Source organism: Cyprinodon tularosa, unplaced genomic scaffold (genome assembly GCF_016077235.1).
Source record: "Cyprinodon tularosa strain WSP-4 unplaced genomic scaffold, ASM1607723v1 ctg643, whole genome shotgun sequence".
Lineage (NCBI taxonomy): Eukaryota > Metazoa > Chordata > Actinopteri > Cyprinodontiformes > Cyprinodontidae > Cyprinodon > Cyprinodon tularosa.
Genome location: NW_024039389.1, coordinates 459,778 through 477,129, shown reverse-complemented (window position 1 = coordinate 477,129; position 17,352 = coordinate 459,778). Strand labels below are relative to the sequence as shown.

Here is a 17,352-nt window from a genome sequence, read left to right as displayed (position 1 = left end):
ATTCATGCTGAGGCAGCTAACACTCCACCAGTAATCCTTCTTATCAAGCAATGCTATAATATGATTCCATATTATGCACTTGAAATAAGAGCTTTTTTTCTCTTATTTTAAATGTAAAGTGTCTAATCCCATTGGCAAACTGTCTCTCTTACCTGCTTAATTCAAGAAAAATTTTCTTATTTAAAAAAAAAACATACTTTGATTTCATTTTTTTTTGCAGTGAGAATAAAAACAACAAAATAAAATATCAATTAGACTGAAATCCAAATAAGAATGATTAAGAGTCATGAATCTTGATCGATACGGGAAGAAATTATATCCTGGTTTTATAGAAGTGCAATGTTTCCGTACTCAACTATATTTAATATAGCTTTGAATGGACCTTGAAGTTTAGCTAATTTTGCAACAGGTGAAAATTATAAGCTATTTAAATTAACTTGAGATATGAAGTTTTCAGCTCTATACACTGTTTGACTCTTCTTGTTTAAATATTAAAGGAAGCTGTTCCAACATTTGATTTTACATTTGATAGTCACACTGGAACACCATTGTCTCTTATGATGGCAGCAAAAGTAGCATTTTTTCTGTCCAGAAACCTCTTTTAAAGAGTAATTCATGTTTTTATTACATCAAAAGGATGCAGTACATCCTTTCCCCTCCTTAGAACTTGGAATTTGTTCCTCAACATTCACCTCCTTGGTCCCTCAGGTTGGCTGAACAGCAGCTCCTGCAGGTACTGAGATCTATAAGGAAGCTCTGAGGGGGGTAGGGCTGTTCATATGGTGATACAGTGATTAGCTTACCCTTAGCAATGTCTTGTAAAAAGTTATAAAAAATCCACTGGACTTGGTTTCCAAGTTTGAAGACGTTTTGCTTCCCATCCAGGAAGCTTTTTCAATTTAGAATGTCAGAATTAGTTCAAAGCTTAATATAGTAGCCCAGAAACTTTTTTTGCCTTAGAAAACATGCAAATTGAACGAGAAGAACAGCTCCGCCCCTCAGGAATGGGGAGTCATTTTGGGTTTGTTAGCCTGCAAAATACAATGTCAATTTTGCAGGTTTTTTAGATTCTTTAAAAGAGTTAATGAAACACATTGTTTATGATATTATTGCTTTTAGTGTCAACAAAAAAGTAAAATTTAGAGTTTTTTTAAAGACGTATTGCTACATATGGTATAGATACTTCGTAAGGCTAACGGGAGTTTCGTACCAGCCCTTGCCTAGACTCGACATTCACAAATCCCACTTACTTCTGACAGAAAATAAAAAATGCAAACCTAATTAACCCATTTCTCAAGAACAAATAACTGACTTCTATCTCTCCTCTTCAATTTCACTGACTTCCTTGTACCTTTCTTCCCATCCATCATCCCATCAGGTGCTTTTTCAGGAGCTGAAGCTTTCCCCAACATCTCTTCCATCTCTATGCTCTTGTCTCTTATTTCTTTGTGAACTTTTAAAAACATTATTCTTCCGCAGTTGTTTGCACCGAAGTGAACCATCATACAAAATAACAGCTTGATGTTTACAGCTAGCAAAAATAAATGTGTTTCATTTGTTAGTTTTAAATTTATACAGTGAATTCAGTACGACTTGAACAGTGCAACATATTGCTACATGTACTCTGCTTAACATTCTAGGCCCCTAAAAAGTAAATTAGATCAGCACTCTAATACAAAAATACTAAATCTATTCATTGGCTAATTACTGATACAACAACAGGCATTTTATCAACACATAGGCTGTGTTACAGGTGAAATAAAAGACTTAAGGACCTGAAATGGACACCCAGTGCACACATAGTAGTGTCTGAAAGCAAGCCCTGCATCTTATATGTTGATTAAAGAACCGGATAAAGTCGTCCTAACTCCGCTGGGCCATACTGGTGTCCTCCTGACTGCTCTCAGGGAGCTCATCCTCAGAAAAGCTGATGTGAAGGCAGGTGTCATTCATGGGAGAGGAGATGCACAGCGGCTGATCGTAGCTGTCAGAGCGCGAGGCCATGGTGTTTGTTTCTGTCGACGACTCAGAGGACGAGGCAACTGCTTCCCCCTGCTCCTCCAGGGGACTTCCACAGCCACTGGACGCTGTCAGAAACGTCCCGCGGTCGGCGAATAGGTCACAGTCATCGCGAAGGGGAGACAAGAGGGACTTGGTCTCTGAGCGGACGCCCGAGTCCTCGCTCGCCGAAGACGAGGAGGAGCTGCTGTCACCGTTGCTGAGGGAGTGGAAATCAGCAGGCGACAGGGAGCTGGGGGTGATGTCTGGAAAGGAGAAGCTGCTGCTGTTGCTCGGGGCTGCAGTGGTGGGCACAGCTGCCATCTCTGACCCAGGAGAGAATGTCCTACTGGATCTCTTACGGTGTGCAGAGGGTGGAGGAGGATCAAGTTTAGGTATAATCTGCTTGTACCTACAAGCAAAAGAAGAAAGAAACACTCCTGTTAATAAGATAAAAAAATATACCTTCACTGGTTATCATAAAAAATTACAATTTAAGCCTAGATTTAGCTTCCTTATTTAGCCAATTCCCAGTTTGCATCGCTCCTCTGCTAAAAAGCCTCAAGCCCCTTTTACTCTCCATTACTCACATTATACCTCATTAACCTGGCCGCATAGAACATAAGCTGTTGCTACACAAGACTCTGACACTTTCTCTGGCTCTCCGTTGTTCAGGCTGTCAAGGAACTTATCTCCAGCCCACAGCTTCACTGTTGTGAAAATAGAAAGCCTCTGGGGAAGAACAAGAGCCAAAGCCTGGGGGATGTGGGTAAAGAAGCGAGGAGAAACAACACTCGCTGATTTCACCACAATAAGGCCTTGACAAGCACCAGTGCTCGCATCCACACACAATTATAGTTCTCCTCTTGGAAAAATGACTCCTGATAAGAGGCTCCGCTTCCTCTAAGAATCCTCCTGTTTAGTAAGGCGGCTAACTTTGTTCCCCTAAGAGATCCGGTCTTTGGTTGAGTTCATTTCTGAGTAATGAAGTTACAAGACTAGAAGCCTTCGCTGTCTGCTTCTACAGGACGATAATGGGAACGTTTCAGTAATAACAGACTTGAAGAGCCAGGGAAATCCTCCTCAGAGGCATTTATAGTGTATTTCCTAAGCTGACGAGAAGAAGAGGAAGGAGAAGCCTAAATACCGTTCCGTGGAAAAGTTTTCGCAGCCGTTTTCGCACAGCATAAAGTAGCGACCAACTGTAAAATGGACGAACAAAAATCTGCAGTCTTCAAAATGTTTTGCAAATATGAAACTAAAAAGTGTGGCCTGCATTTGTTGCCAGTTCCCTCCAAATGATCCCTTTATATATAGCACCAGCTTTTGCTGCAATTTGTCTCTACAAACTTTACACACTTAGCAGCCATTTAGATGAGATGGATGTAGCAGTGAACAGTGATTCCTAACTATTCAATTTAACTCTCCATTGCTTTAAAGTCAGGGGTGGATCATTTATACAGACATGCTTACTGTTTGAAATAAACCAGAAGTTTTCTAGCTCCAGTCCTCAAAGGTCACTGTCCTACAAGTTTTAAAAGCAACACTGTTCAAAAACATCACATTAAAAAAAAACAGCTTATTTCTAAGGTCTGCAGAGCTTGAAGAACTGCTGAAGACGTCTGTTCTGTCACAAATAAAACTCAAAAGAACAAAAAAAAAATTCAATCAACAAATTTGAGCAAATATCCCAACAGTAAACACCTCTAATAGTTTTATATAGAGAAGCTCCAACATTTGCTTGCAAAGTGGTAATTGAGGTAGATACAGTAATAGCTAAGCTTCAACCAGTAGCTTTAGGACACAATGACGGTAATGTTGTCAGTTTAATTCTTCAGAGTAAGCTGCTTGGTAGTAACGTGGGTCAATACCTTCAGCAATGTTGTTGGTGAACTATACTTATTTGCTGACTGAAAAGTGCCATTTTGGCCCATAAGTGTGTAGGAAACAATACAAGGCTTCAAACAAAGAGACAGTTTTTCTTGTATATAAATATTGAAAAGAAAATGCTTAAACTCCAGCTTTTATGGCTTATTAAAGCTATTTTTAATGGGTTTTTGCTATATTACTCAACTTTATTTTGTTCTCCAGTTTTGTTTCTTTTCTGTTAAAATAAAAACAGTTTCTACCTAACCTCACTAAAGCCCCTGTCACACCTTGACGATATGCCTTCGTGCCTGACGTACGAAAAATCTGGCCAAAACGCTGGCAGTTGTTGGATAAGTTATGGGTATGATTTGTATGAGTTATGAGCACACTGAAACATGCTGGCATATGACGACATACGGCAAGTACATAGAGAAATTTTGAGCATGCCAGCGTATGCTGATACGTGGACCATTAAGTTACAGGTAAGCTATACGATCATTGACACACGTTAATTGTAAGTTACACATAAGCCGTGGAGTCTGGCTTAGCCAAAACCTATGAGTAACATGTGCATAACTTATGCGTAACTTATTAAGAACTGATCTCCAATGCATAATGTATCTGACGTGTTCCAGACCACTGCTGAACAAGTTTCTTACTTAGAGCTGCATTATAATGCCGTTTAGTGGAATCTTTCTCTTGTGCTTTTGATGCAGGCCGGGCACCACCGGGGGCATTGTTGCCCCCCTCGGGACAATGACTGGTATTGTATCATGGGCATTACATTGCGGTGCGTTACGCACAAGTTAGGCTGCCGTTGGATATAAGTTCTGGACTCGCTATATATACGCAGAAAATTGAAAAATAAATAAAAAGTTTGGCGTATGCCATCGTTTTAGAAGATTCTAGGACGTCAGGCATATGCTGGATAAATCCTTAAGGTGTGACAGGCTCAAGTCTATCTGGATCTGTGCAGGTAACCTTTATATTTATCCTCTGAAAGTTATAGTGCTGAAGTTAAGTCACCTGTTTTTGCAGCAGCAAGACTTTGATTTTTTTTAATTTTTTTAGCAAATTTAATTTGTGGGGAAATAATCTTTATCAAACATACTCTAAAATAATGATCGGTTCCATGAACACATCATAGAATATAAACATAAACAGATGTATTTAATGCATGCTTTACAGTAGGCTACTTGTTAAAGTTGATTAGAGAGTTAAAGAATGTTTGATTAGCAATTAAACATTGAGCTTCCTTTAGGTATAAATGTATTACCAACTCCTCATAGTTATAAAAACAAGAGAATATATTCCTCAAGTAAGGCAGATGAATGCTTGGAGTATAAAAATACGACAGGAAGCAAGCTTCTAGCCCAAATTCGGCCATATAAAAATAGTTTAAAATTCTAAAGCAGATATTTTAAATAAGATAATGCTACAGCAATAAGTATTTGATTCAGGGGCACTTGTAACAAAGGAGGGTCCATGGAAATTATTTAATAGATTAAGCGTAACATCTTTCCCCTTTTCTCTAATGCAGATATGAATTATTCTATCTTTGTAGATGAAAAATGTAAATCAAGTTACTACAAGGTCTTTTCTTGCTCTGTTTATAATTAGCCTTTTCTTTATGGGCAGGATGGTTTTCAAACATTAACACAAACTGTGTTCCAAATGAACCTAGATGATATCCTCAGCTTTAGAGTTACTAATACTAATGGCATTTATTTTACGCTCATGCTTTACAATCATGTACAAAAGAACAAAGGCAAATTAAAATCAGCTCAGAGTGAGAAAGTCACCTTTCAGGCGGAATAAAGCCTTTTATATTTAGAACATGTTTCACAATCCATAATTATTTATCAATTTTATGTATAAGTGCGCCTAAATCCTGAAAAATATTTTCCCCCCATGGGACTAAAATGCACATTGACAAAAAATTAATCACAGGAGGTATATCTAAAGTTAGCTTATTATAATATTACAAAAATCCGTAACTGAGACTAAGAGCAAAGGGTGTAAAAGGATAGTAAAATAACAAAATCCTAACAAAATCATATGAAGTATGCTATGTTTAGAATAAAATAAATATATGTCTGAAATATATTAGAAGCTCTTCCACACTTAATTTTTAGTTTCTAATAAAAGCTAAATAAAATTAGGGCTGTAATTAAACCAATTATTTTGCAAATCGGTTGATCTGTTACTAATTTTTTCATTGATCGATTAATAATCGGATAGCCAAAGGTTCCTTAAAGAAGAATCTTTACGAAATTAAAACAAAACTTTTCAAATTGAGGAGTTTAGGACAGAGCATATTGACAGACCAAAACATTTTTTTAAAATCTTAAATGTAAAAAATGTTTATTCCTTTTTATACAATTACTGTTCTAAGTGGGTCGCTCTGTCAGCTAATGGAAAATTTTACTGTCTCCATTCTCTAGTTAACGATTAATCGATTACTAAATGAGTTGACGATTATTTAAATAATTGATTAATCACGATTAATCTGATTGTTTCAGCCCTAATCTTTGTTATAAAATATAGGTAAAACAAAATGAATTCTCGGCCAATATATCTGCCGAGGATGATTTTTATATATAGGATCAATACAAATACATTAAGTTAATAGGATTAACCACACGAATATGAAATTGAGTGAAATTGTTTCCGCCTATTGCAGCTTCAAGTCTTTTAGTTACGGTTTTCCATAAGATTTGAGTGTCAACCTGAATTTATGAGCATCCTTTTAGAAGCCTATTTAAAAGGACAGGCAATGATGGTAGGCGAAACCACGTTCAGATTTATTTAATGCACATATTTTATATCACAGTTCCTGTTTCAACAGAAAGCAGCCACCTCTGAATTTTCCAGATAGCCAGCAGAACGATTGCCCTAATATTTTGATAAAGTGAAGCAATAAAATTTCCTTTCACCAGAAATAAAAGGCTGACCCAAATTCCAGGAAAACAGTTCCTCGCTATGGTAAGGTACTGAGTTTGCCAATTTTATGTTTATTTTCTTTCCTTTTTAGTTGTAGTATTGTGTTTCTGTTCACTTTATGCAGTTAAATGTATTCAAAGCCCAAAATAGTATCTCTTAAAAAGACAGTAAGGGATTTTTGCATGTTTTTAGGGGCAATTAAATAAGCACCACAGTTAAGTGCAAAAATAAACGTGTGTTTCTTTAACACAGAGATTTAGAAACAACAGAGAAAAAAAAAACTTGTTAATAAAATAGTCTTTTAGACGTATTCATTATTATCATGATCTAAATTCTTAGATTGAAGCTAAGTGATTGAATAAAACACAAGTAAACCGTGTTTACATTTTAATAATACCCTTTCCTAGTGTGTTTTATAGATTAACAAAATTATATAATTTATCTAAACTGGCTACCAGGCTGGACAGAGTCTGAGGTTTAAATAAGAGTGATCATTGGCATTCCTTTCATTCCTATCCATTTGCATGACAAGAAATGATGTTAATACAAGTGAAGCTGTATGACAGTGCCTGCTAAGAGTACTTTTTTATTTTACTTCTAATTTAATGAAATTTGACATTCTTGATTTTAAACACACTTTTTTAAATGAACAAAAAAAAATGGCGCTGTAACTGTCAGGTTTGCCTATTCTTCTATTGAGGAGGCTTGACTGCAAAGCTTTGCATGCATGTGACAAATACATCAGAAATCAGACCCCGAAATGTGAGAAGGTACAGGGTGCACATAAAAACATGCCTCTGACCGCTCTGACAGCGTTATAAGTTCAGCCCTAAGCCACTCTGATGAGAAAGCTTGACAAAAGCATTTCTGCTCCTCAAGCAGGTCCTGCAGAAGCAAAACACGTTGGAAAAATGAAGCTGCCGCATACTATGTCCTATTCACTGATTATGCTAAGTTCGTTATTAATCTGCAGAGAAATTTCTGCATGCAAATGGAGGTTCTTATGCATTAGTTAGAAAAAAAAATCTCTGGTGAACCCACACACAAGCCCACAGACGCCCACATCCACCACATGCCCAGTCCCATGCTCGTGCCACAGACACATGCTGTTTATGGTGAGTAATACTCACATAAAGGGAGGAGAAGGGGCAGAGAGGAAGAGAAGGAGGGGGGAAAAGAGGAAGGAGGGGGCGGATGTAGTGGCAGAGAGAACCCCAGGCTCCTGGGGGAGAGGCAGCAAACGATGAGAGAAGGATGGGGACAGAGCGATGGGATGCAAGAGAGGTTTGAGGCAGCAGCTGCTGGCTGGGTGGGTGGGTGTTATGGGGGAGTTAGAGGAGGAGGAGGATGAGCAGAAGCGGGTCGTCACACCTGTACCAAAAAAAGGAAGCAGTTAGGCTACAGATGATCATGGAGCCAAGTGGGGGAGAAATGAACTTTAAGGCCAGTGATCGCCCAGCCATCTGTGACTTTAGAGCCTCTTTGTGTTGGACATTTAAAAACCCTGGCAGCAACTAGAAGGACACAGTGGGAGACAGGAATGTAATTAAGTAAGTGAGCAATGCTGCTGGTTTGGTTGGTATTTCACTCTAATATGAGTCCATGCCTTTAGCATTACATCACAGGGAAGACTATCCAGTAAAGGCTGGGAATCTCCCCTGGTTTACTAAAACCATTGAAATATCCCCACTGTGATCAGTTTGAGATTATCTGCTGGACCACAGAAAACTAGAGTAGAATGCAGGAAAAGCGGTGCCAGAAAGCCATTGCTAAGTTACATGCAGCTTTTGAAACTATAAAAAAACAACCTCATCTTAAATTCAAACATAACAAAAGTCCTGCTGTTCTCAAACAATAGATAGTTCCCAAATCCAACCACAGATAACCACCTTTCAGATGCTTCAAATAGAATTTATAAGCTATAACAAATATATTTGACTCTAGATTGACAGATTTAATTTATATTGCATATTAAAAGGCTGTGCTTCTTTATTTAAAACTGGGCTCATCTGTGCTTTAAGGCCAGGAAGAGGTTTGTTACAGCCACATTCATGCCATTGTTTGGCGATGTAACATAATGCACTCATCAGCTCAGAGTCTGAGAGCTCTACTGCGCATCAAGGAGCTCTGAGGTTCATCGTTGGCCTCAGAGCTCTTACACATCGCTGCGTTCTTTATGATCCTGTTTGTTTGTTCTCTTTGGCGTCCACAGGCTTCAGTACCTGTATTTACTTATTTATAAATGTCTACTTGATCAGCTTTATCATTTCCAAATGCATATTTCTCAGAAATGTTCTGGCTCTTACCATCTTTTCTGTGCCTACCTGGTTTTATTGCCAGCTCCACTATTTAAGAAGGCTTTCACGTTACTGCTTCTTGCTGCTTGGAAACTTTTACAAAAACTTTGTAGAATCAGAAGGATCTGTTCTTAGAAAATACATGTATATGATAAGGAAACTGGAACATCAGTATATGGATGTTTTACACGATTTTTTCTTGTTCATATTGTAAAATGTTTAGCTTCGGTTTGCTTTTTTTTTTCCAGGTTAACAATTGTGCATTTTTGTTTGTGTGCTGAATGTTGTGCCCTATTTTTTTCTTTTTTGTTATTGGCCAGGAAAGTGGAAGAGATTTTTAATCTCAGTGAAGCCTTTCCTTGTTAAAACACAGTGAAATAAAAATAAAATAAAATGTGGTAATTTAGTTCTGTAAGGCAGGGGTCTTCAACGTTTTCCAGGCCAAGGACCCCCAAACGGATAGCAAGATGGGGCGGGGACCCCCTAATTAGATATATTGTATGAAATTGTGTTATATCAAACTGGTCCTATAGTCACTCTATTACAGATGGAGTAACGTAACGGAAGTAATTTCTCCCTGGGATTATTAAAGTATTTCTGCTTCCTGGTTAATGGGACAGGTGTTGTGAATAAAACGGTTATCAGCTTAAAAGAGCTCCTGTGTGTCGCTGAATGTGTGCATTGATGACTGAAAGACATCTTCTGCCTCCATTTATCTATTTACTACATTGTGTTAACTTCATGTTAATGTGGGTTTAAAGACATTTCAATTAGTGGAAAAAAATTGCAGGGGGAATATGAAAAAAAAGTCTAATCAACTAAAACTTTTGCGACCCCCATGCAGTACCTCCGTGGGCCTCCACTTTAAGGTAGCATAACAATTATTTTGAAACATGTCCCATCTGTTTCAAAATGCTGTATCTTTTATTTACAAATTGAGTTTAAACTCTGGCCTCTAATGCAGAATATTAAATCAATAAATGCTCTTTTATAGAAGAATAATCTCACACTGAATAAATCTATAACAAAACTAAAAAAAACATTGAATATTAAACAACGTTATAACAATTATACAATTCATTGGAAAAAGGGATGCATCTAAAAACTTCTGAATATTTTACAGTTTCCATAGACCACCATAGACCATTTGCTGGTGTTGGTCATACAGTAAAACTAGATTAGGAGGTGTTTGAGCACTTTATGGAGACACTGATTTTATTTTCATGTAGAAGCTAAGGCCGTTTCAATGACGATTAAGTGGTTGTGCTTGGTTGGCCAGCAGTAAATCTGTGATGCAACATTGCAGATGATCCAAAAGTAACCCAAGCTTTCATTACCTCCTTACCATGCTGCTTTCATGCAGTGTTAATACAAAAAAAGCCTTAAAGAATTACTGAGCACAACAGAACAAAAATACTTTCCAGATACTTGCTATTTCTGTTCATAAAATTTTCCACTTGATTTTATAAGATTCTCTAATTTTCTGAGACAATGAATTTCAGTTAGCACTACCAGTAAGTGAAAGGCTTGAAATATTCACACTATGTGTAACAGTATAATAGACAGCAACGGCCGACAAGAGATGCTTCTTTTTTAGTGTATTTGTAGTTTTGGTTAATATTTTAATTTATTGGGTTTGGGGGCAAAAAAAAAGTTCTACATCAGAAGTTTTTTGTTTTTTTTTCCAAAGAATAAAGTCAGATATAATTACTGTCAGCTTTAACTCCTCATTTATTTATATCTCCCTGGGATTAGTTTTTAATACTGTTTTAAATTATAATCTATAAGAATTAGTGTTTCTAGGGGGAATAATTTTGGTGTGACAAAGATACACATTTCTGCAGAATTATAAGTGATGTGTACATACTCCCTAGTCACTGCAGCAAGAAAGCAAGACAAACAGTCCAGAGGGGTTCCGATGTTAAAGCATAGTAGAGGATCTGTCATACAGTGGGCTAAAGAAAACCTAGAGAGGTGGTGCAAATGTTAATCAGCTAAGTTTAATCAGCAGAGGTGTAAACATAAGAGGCTGTGACTGATTTTCAAACTGCATAAAAGATAAGGGGTAACAATTTGGTGGGATAACGTTTGTGTGAATATTCAACCATATCTTTAGTAACAACAACGGCTTAAGTTTGAGTTTGGCATCTAGGCTATAGTCTCTGCTCCTTGGCCATTCTGCTCACATGTGGAGTGATGGGAGCATTTCTGCCCCCCTGAACCTGTCTTCCTCCCCTTTGAGAGTGAGGAGAAGTTGTCTGACCTCAACCCTCAAGAGGGTGATGCAGGGGGAGTCGGTGTCTGTAAAGGGAAGGCGGTAGAGAAACAAGGAGCAGCAGACAAGCAGCACGTAGCAACACACAGTAAGCAGAGCGCAGTTTTATCTCCTGAGTAAAAGATCACATATAAAGCAGCAGAACCTCTAACCTAACTCACAAGCTGCTTCCTATAGGCTTCATTTGACCTTCATTTCTCAAACTTTGTTCATGCTTGTTCCAATTATGGCTGCAACTGACGATTATTAAGCTAATCAATTAATCTGTAGATAATTTTATTGATTAATTGATTAATAACTGGATAGCAAACGATTCCTTGAAGACTTTTCACAAAATTAAACTATGAAAACTTTTCCTCATGAGGAGTTCTGGATAGAGCATACTGACAGGTATTTTTTTAATCATGAATGCAAAATTTTAATATATTTTTCACAACCTTGGCAAAAATATTAATCAAAGTGGGTTGTTCTGTCAACTCAAGGGATGTTTTAGAGTCTCTATACCCCAGTTAACGATTAACTGATTACTAAATTAGTTGACAATTATTTAGCTAATTGATTAATCACGATTAATTGTTTCAGCCCAATACAATAATTTCTCCAGTTTGAAAGTATCCTGATCCTTACTTATGCTCAGATGTTTTAAATTGTTATACTTATGCAAAACTAACAGTTGTCCTAATGCTGAGGAGAGGCTCCTGTCCTGCTTCTTGCAGGGTTGTAATTAAATTTTTATTCACAAATGGAAACTTGCAGCACCACTGGTAGGACCCCTAAACTAGAGGCGTTTCAGGCTTTTCACAGTGGGGAAACCGTTTATTTTTGGACTAATTAAATGTCGCTAAAAAGTCAATGAAGAGACCGGAGTAGAAAAGGTGCTAAAGAAGCTGCAATGGGTCACCCTGCGGTGTCTGAAGTCGAAATTACTCAGAAGCGCAGCGTGTTTATCTCCTCTGCTCAATAAAAGCGGAACAATGCAGGCAATCGAGAGTGGAGTGTGAAAGCTTTCAGATCGGAAAAGAGCCAAAAGGAGCTCTAGATAACAGCAGGTAATATACAAGGAAAGGTGATGTTGGTGATTCTAAAAACATGTGTTGCATTCTCCTTTTTAAACCAAGCTTTTGTTTTACTTTCAAAAAAATAAAAATGAGAGGAAGTGGGATAGAGGCAGCAGGTGGTGGATTCCTATCAGATAGGAGAAGGTGGGTTTTGATTCTGCGAGGGATTTATAACACCTTTGCTTTATTCTGAATGTACGTGGGTGATCAGGGAACCCAGCAGAGAGCTAGAAAACTTCTACATATTGATCTTCTATAAAGCTCAACAAAGCCGGAGTCAAATATTATTCTTAACAGACCCTCCAGCTCCCCAGACGATCATTTTAGTCTTACAATAAGTCCAAAGGCACAGCTGTAAGCTTCCTGTTTGACAGTATCTATTTCTGAGCGAGCTCCACATAACAGTGTGTAAATCTAGCTGACAGCACCGGCTCTGCCTAAACGCCAGGAAGCATCATCCATTACATCCCCATCAAATCCTTGCAATTGGGTTATAGGCCGAGGAGATATGCTGGTGCAGCTCTGGCCCTGATGTTAAAGATGAACGGCTAAAACAATAGTGACAGAGTGGAAGGGAATATTGCAGATAATTTCAGGAAATGTGATTGTGAAGCGTACACCACTGATGGAGCTATGGGGGCGAAAAGCAGTCCTTATCGGACATGAAGAACTCATTTGTGATAAAAAAATTGCTCAGGGTTTCTCTGTACTCGTATAGTGAGCTGGGCAGCATGTGCGTTCGTCTTTGTTGAGTGTGGGCAGGGTGCAGTTTTTAGCTCCACAGCTTAAAAGATTTCAAATTTTAGTCAGACCGTCACTTCAGTTGAAAAATTGGGATATTAGAGGATCTCTGGGAAGGGCCGACATTTATCACAGGAAGGCGTAATCCTCAGAGAATATCCTGATTGGAGTCACCTTCCGACATAGTGGAGATTCTGCCTACAGAAAATATTTTCAGTCTACTACAACATCCTTATATGATATCACCTTGGCACATATAACTCCTCCATCTGTTGCGTAAAGCATGACTCACTACACTACATGCTAGGCTATAGCAGTTAGTAACTAAACGTATGTGTAGTTAGGATCAAGTGTACTTAAAAAAACTAAAATAAATCCACTCTGATTGGCTCGACAAGCGAATATTAAGCCAAATCTTTTCATTTTTTGATAATATTTTGTGTCAAAGCCTAAAGTGTGAGTTTAAAAAAAATAGAACACCTTCTTCCTCATGTTGGCTGCTTCCCCTACATGGTTTTTAACTATTTAAAATTTGAGATTTTGAGTATGAAAAAATTTGCACCTTTCTGCCTAGCTGGTGGTTTTATAGCAGAGCAACTGAAGGTGTGAATTAAAGTGCCTGGGTTAGACTTCTAAGACAACACTAATGTAGTTTCTGCCCAGAAGCAGCTGAGTATAAAATTTGTGCTTTGGATTGAAGATGCTTTGCAGCCACAATAGAAGGTCTGATCACCCAGTTGAACAGGGAATTTGACAAAACTGTGCAGTGATATACAGTATTTCTTGCCAAACATTGAATAAGCAGCACTAAAATGTCCAAAGATGGAGCTGCTCACAGGACATCAGCTGCATACATTTTATCCTGCAGCAGTAAAGCTTGAAAACAGAACAAAATTGCAGAGATATGTTAAATATTTTCTGCCTTGTATCATAAGTGTGAGACTCTACACTGTTCCCATTGAGGTCCACTCCATGGGGTGCTAAGTATCAATAAGGGATTTGAGAACGACCAGAAATAGCCCAGATAGGTCAGCTTTACAGGTTTATGAGAGAACGGTTTTTAACAAGGTTTATGTCCACCAAATACTCTAGATGTGAAAGCATTTATAAGCCACACATGACTGTTTATATTTTTCAACTTGGGAGAACAAGAGAGTATGGCGATATTTCAAAATGGAAGGCAATAGTAAAATCAAAGATTAACGGGAAGTCAGAACTGACTGCTTTGCTTGATGCAGGGGAGAGGTCAGACCGGTGAGAGCAGAGACTAGAGTGTTAGTCTGCCAGTTCGCAGGACATAAAAAATCAGGCTGTAAACAGTAATCCACTGGGGGAATCAAGAAAACAAAAGAAAATGAAAGCAATAAAATATGTGGTGCGGTGGTGGTGGGGGGGCAGTCTGACTGCAGCAGAGGTGATGCAAAGAATTCAGAAATGAGAGCAGAGAAACATTGAATGCTGCTTACATTTCACCAAACATTTTTCTACTTGTCACTGCAACACATTCTTCTACTTCTAAAAGGTCACTAAAGTTCAGGTAGAACTTAGGTCATCCATAATATTTCTTTTACCAATGCAAACTGAGGATAAGCATGATAAGGCCAAACATAAAATAGATACAAAAGAAGAAAACATTTTTAATTTTAATTAGTAAAAATATGACTGCTTTAAGGATTTTGCAAGATGCAACAGATTTTGTAAGAGTAAATGGGAAAAATAGTCAAATACAGGAAGGGGACCATTAGTAGTTTTTTACATAATTTAGAGAAAAAAAAATGGCTTCCCACTTACAGATACATACTGTAACTGCTGCTCCTTCTGCAAAGGATTTAAAAAAATGCTTTTTGCCTTTTCTAATTCAGACTCACTTGCTGTCACAGCATGGAAGTCTCAGATCAACTCACAGAGATAATATATGTAATAACAGTTTGTATATAGCAACACGCATAGCTCTACTAAGTCAGTGTATGTGGTCATTTCATGTATATGTGCCTTTAAAACAATGTTACTACGCTGGCCTGTCTACAGAGAACTTTCTGAGTAGAACAAACTCTGGGAGTGAGAATGAGATTAAAGAAAACAGAATATTAAAAGAAAACTGTTGTTTAGAGGATGTCTCGGATTTTATTTTATAAATGTTTTTTAAGAGGATTTAAAGCTTTTTAAATTTACTTAATTTATGGTATGTGTCACATTTTATATCCACCTTTTACAAGGTACAAAACTTAAGGTATGTCAAGTGCAATACAAAAGGAAACAAATGTTCTTATATCCGTTAAAAGCTAAACTAATTTATTATTGATGACTTTCTGAATAAACAGATAATATCTCTTGTGAAATGTACTTTAAAACCTTTTTTAGAGAAGGTATTAGCTAATAAAAACGTAGACAGGACCAGGAGTTAAAGCTGATTGAGTTACAGCGTTTTTTCTCACGTCTCCTTCTCTCACAGGCTGCTTTGATTCCTGCTTCTGACCTCAAATCTCATCCCCATTTTGTTCGTCTAACTCAAACCTTTTTTTGTCCCAAATAATCCCTTGATTACGCTTGCTCTTTCATTAGCTGCAGGCCCTTTCTGCCAAGCTGAGCTGCTCTCCAGCAATAACAGAGTAAGCCACAGGATGTTCACGTCAGCGTTGCCTGGTTACCCAGAACACAAACTGACACCTTCAACACGTTTGTATAGCTAAACGTATACATTTGGACATTAAACATATCAACACCAGGCTGATGCTCCTTATGTGTTTGGGTTAAATTGCAGCCAAGTCAGTATGTGCTTATCTTAGTACAAACAGGGATCTGGAGAGGAAAATGGTTGATCTGGTTCCATCCAAAAGTCACAGAGTTCAGCTTCCAGAATCAAGCAGTGACTGGGTTAGGCCTTCAGGTAATCTTTTACACTTGACTATTAAAAAGAAAAAAAATATCCAACTATATTTCATGATAACGACTTTCTGTGTCTGATTTCACAGTAGATGCTGAAAATAATATGAAATCACTGGATCGACACTAAGAAGATGGTTCAGCGTGATTTGTCTGCTTTAATAAAAACAGCCAGCTAAATAGTTAATTATGAATTCTGAAGCATTTTCATCTAATCTGATTAACCTTTTTACTATGGCAGCAACTGATGATCATTTTGCAAATTGATTAATTTGCGGATTCTTTAATAATCGGGTGGCCAAAGCTTCCTTAAAGAAGACTTTTTACGAAATTAAACCAGGTGAAACTAAAACTTTTCCACTAGAAGAGTTTTGGATACAGCATATTGATGGACAAAAAGTTTTTTTTTTTTATCTGTAATTCCAAATATTTATTTATATATATATTTTGCATTTTGGTAAAATTACTGCTCTAAGTGGGTTACTCAGTCAGCTAAAGGCACATTTTAAAATATCTATACTCCAGTTAATGATTCAACAATCACTAAATTAGTTGACGATTTTTATTTTAATAATCGATTAATCTGGATTAATCTGATTAATTGTTTCAGCACTTATTTCTATGTAGATGATAATACAGTACAACCCTTTAAGCTGCAAGATGTTCAATTATCCCTTTGCAAAAAAGAAAACAAAAAAAAAGAGATGCATAATTTGTGCTAAAATCAGATCAGGTTAATATCGGAATCCCATTGGAAATGAAAAAGTTATATCAGGACAAAACCTGAAGAGATGCTAAAGTGAAGAAAAAGACAAGTATAAAAACTCTTTCCTCTGATTATGCTGGTACTTACTTGGTTACATTGATGTTTAAAAATGAACATTTAATTGATTTTTTCTCATTGATATAAAGTTGTAATTTTTTGCTTTAACTACCTTCAATATCCGTGTTATATGCAAAACAGTAGTTATATGAAAACTTGCTATACAAAGTGCATAAAGAGTGATTTTGATTTTGTAAATTATGCTGAAGTGATTACGCATTTTCTCTTTGTTAACTTGTTACACAGCATCTTGATATTTCTCTGAAGGGGAAACAATAAGAGTAAAACCATAGAAAAAAGTTATGGTTGTGCACAGAATGCAGTAGCTGTATGAAATAATAGTTGCATAACACCTACCAGTAATATATATGGAGTATGGAAGTAGGCTTTTGTAAGATTATACTATATTTTAATCAGTTTAACAAACTAAACCACTTTTCGGGACGCTTCGTTTTTCCTGCTTTC

General features: G+C 37.2%; 1 protein-coding gene across 1 annotated transcript in view; it reads right to left on the bottom strand.

Moving 5' to 3' along the window:
- Positions 1 to 1,451: 1,451 nt before the first annotated feature.
- The window catches only part of si:dkey-34e4.1 (capon-like protein), a 28,454-nt gene continuing 12,553 nt past the window's right edge, over positions 1,452 to 17,352 (bottom strand). Inside the window, exon 10 of the mRNA XM_038308670.1 lies at positions 1,452 to 2,410. Within this exon, the coding sequence (XP_038164598.1) occupies positions 1,864 to 2,410 (547 nt within the window). The 3' untranslated portion in view covers positions 1,452 to 1,863. The remainder of the gene's footprint in view (positions 2,411 to 17,352) is intronic.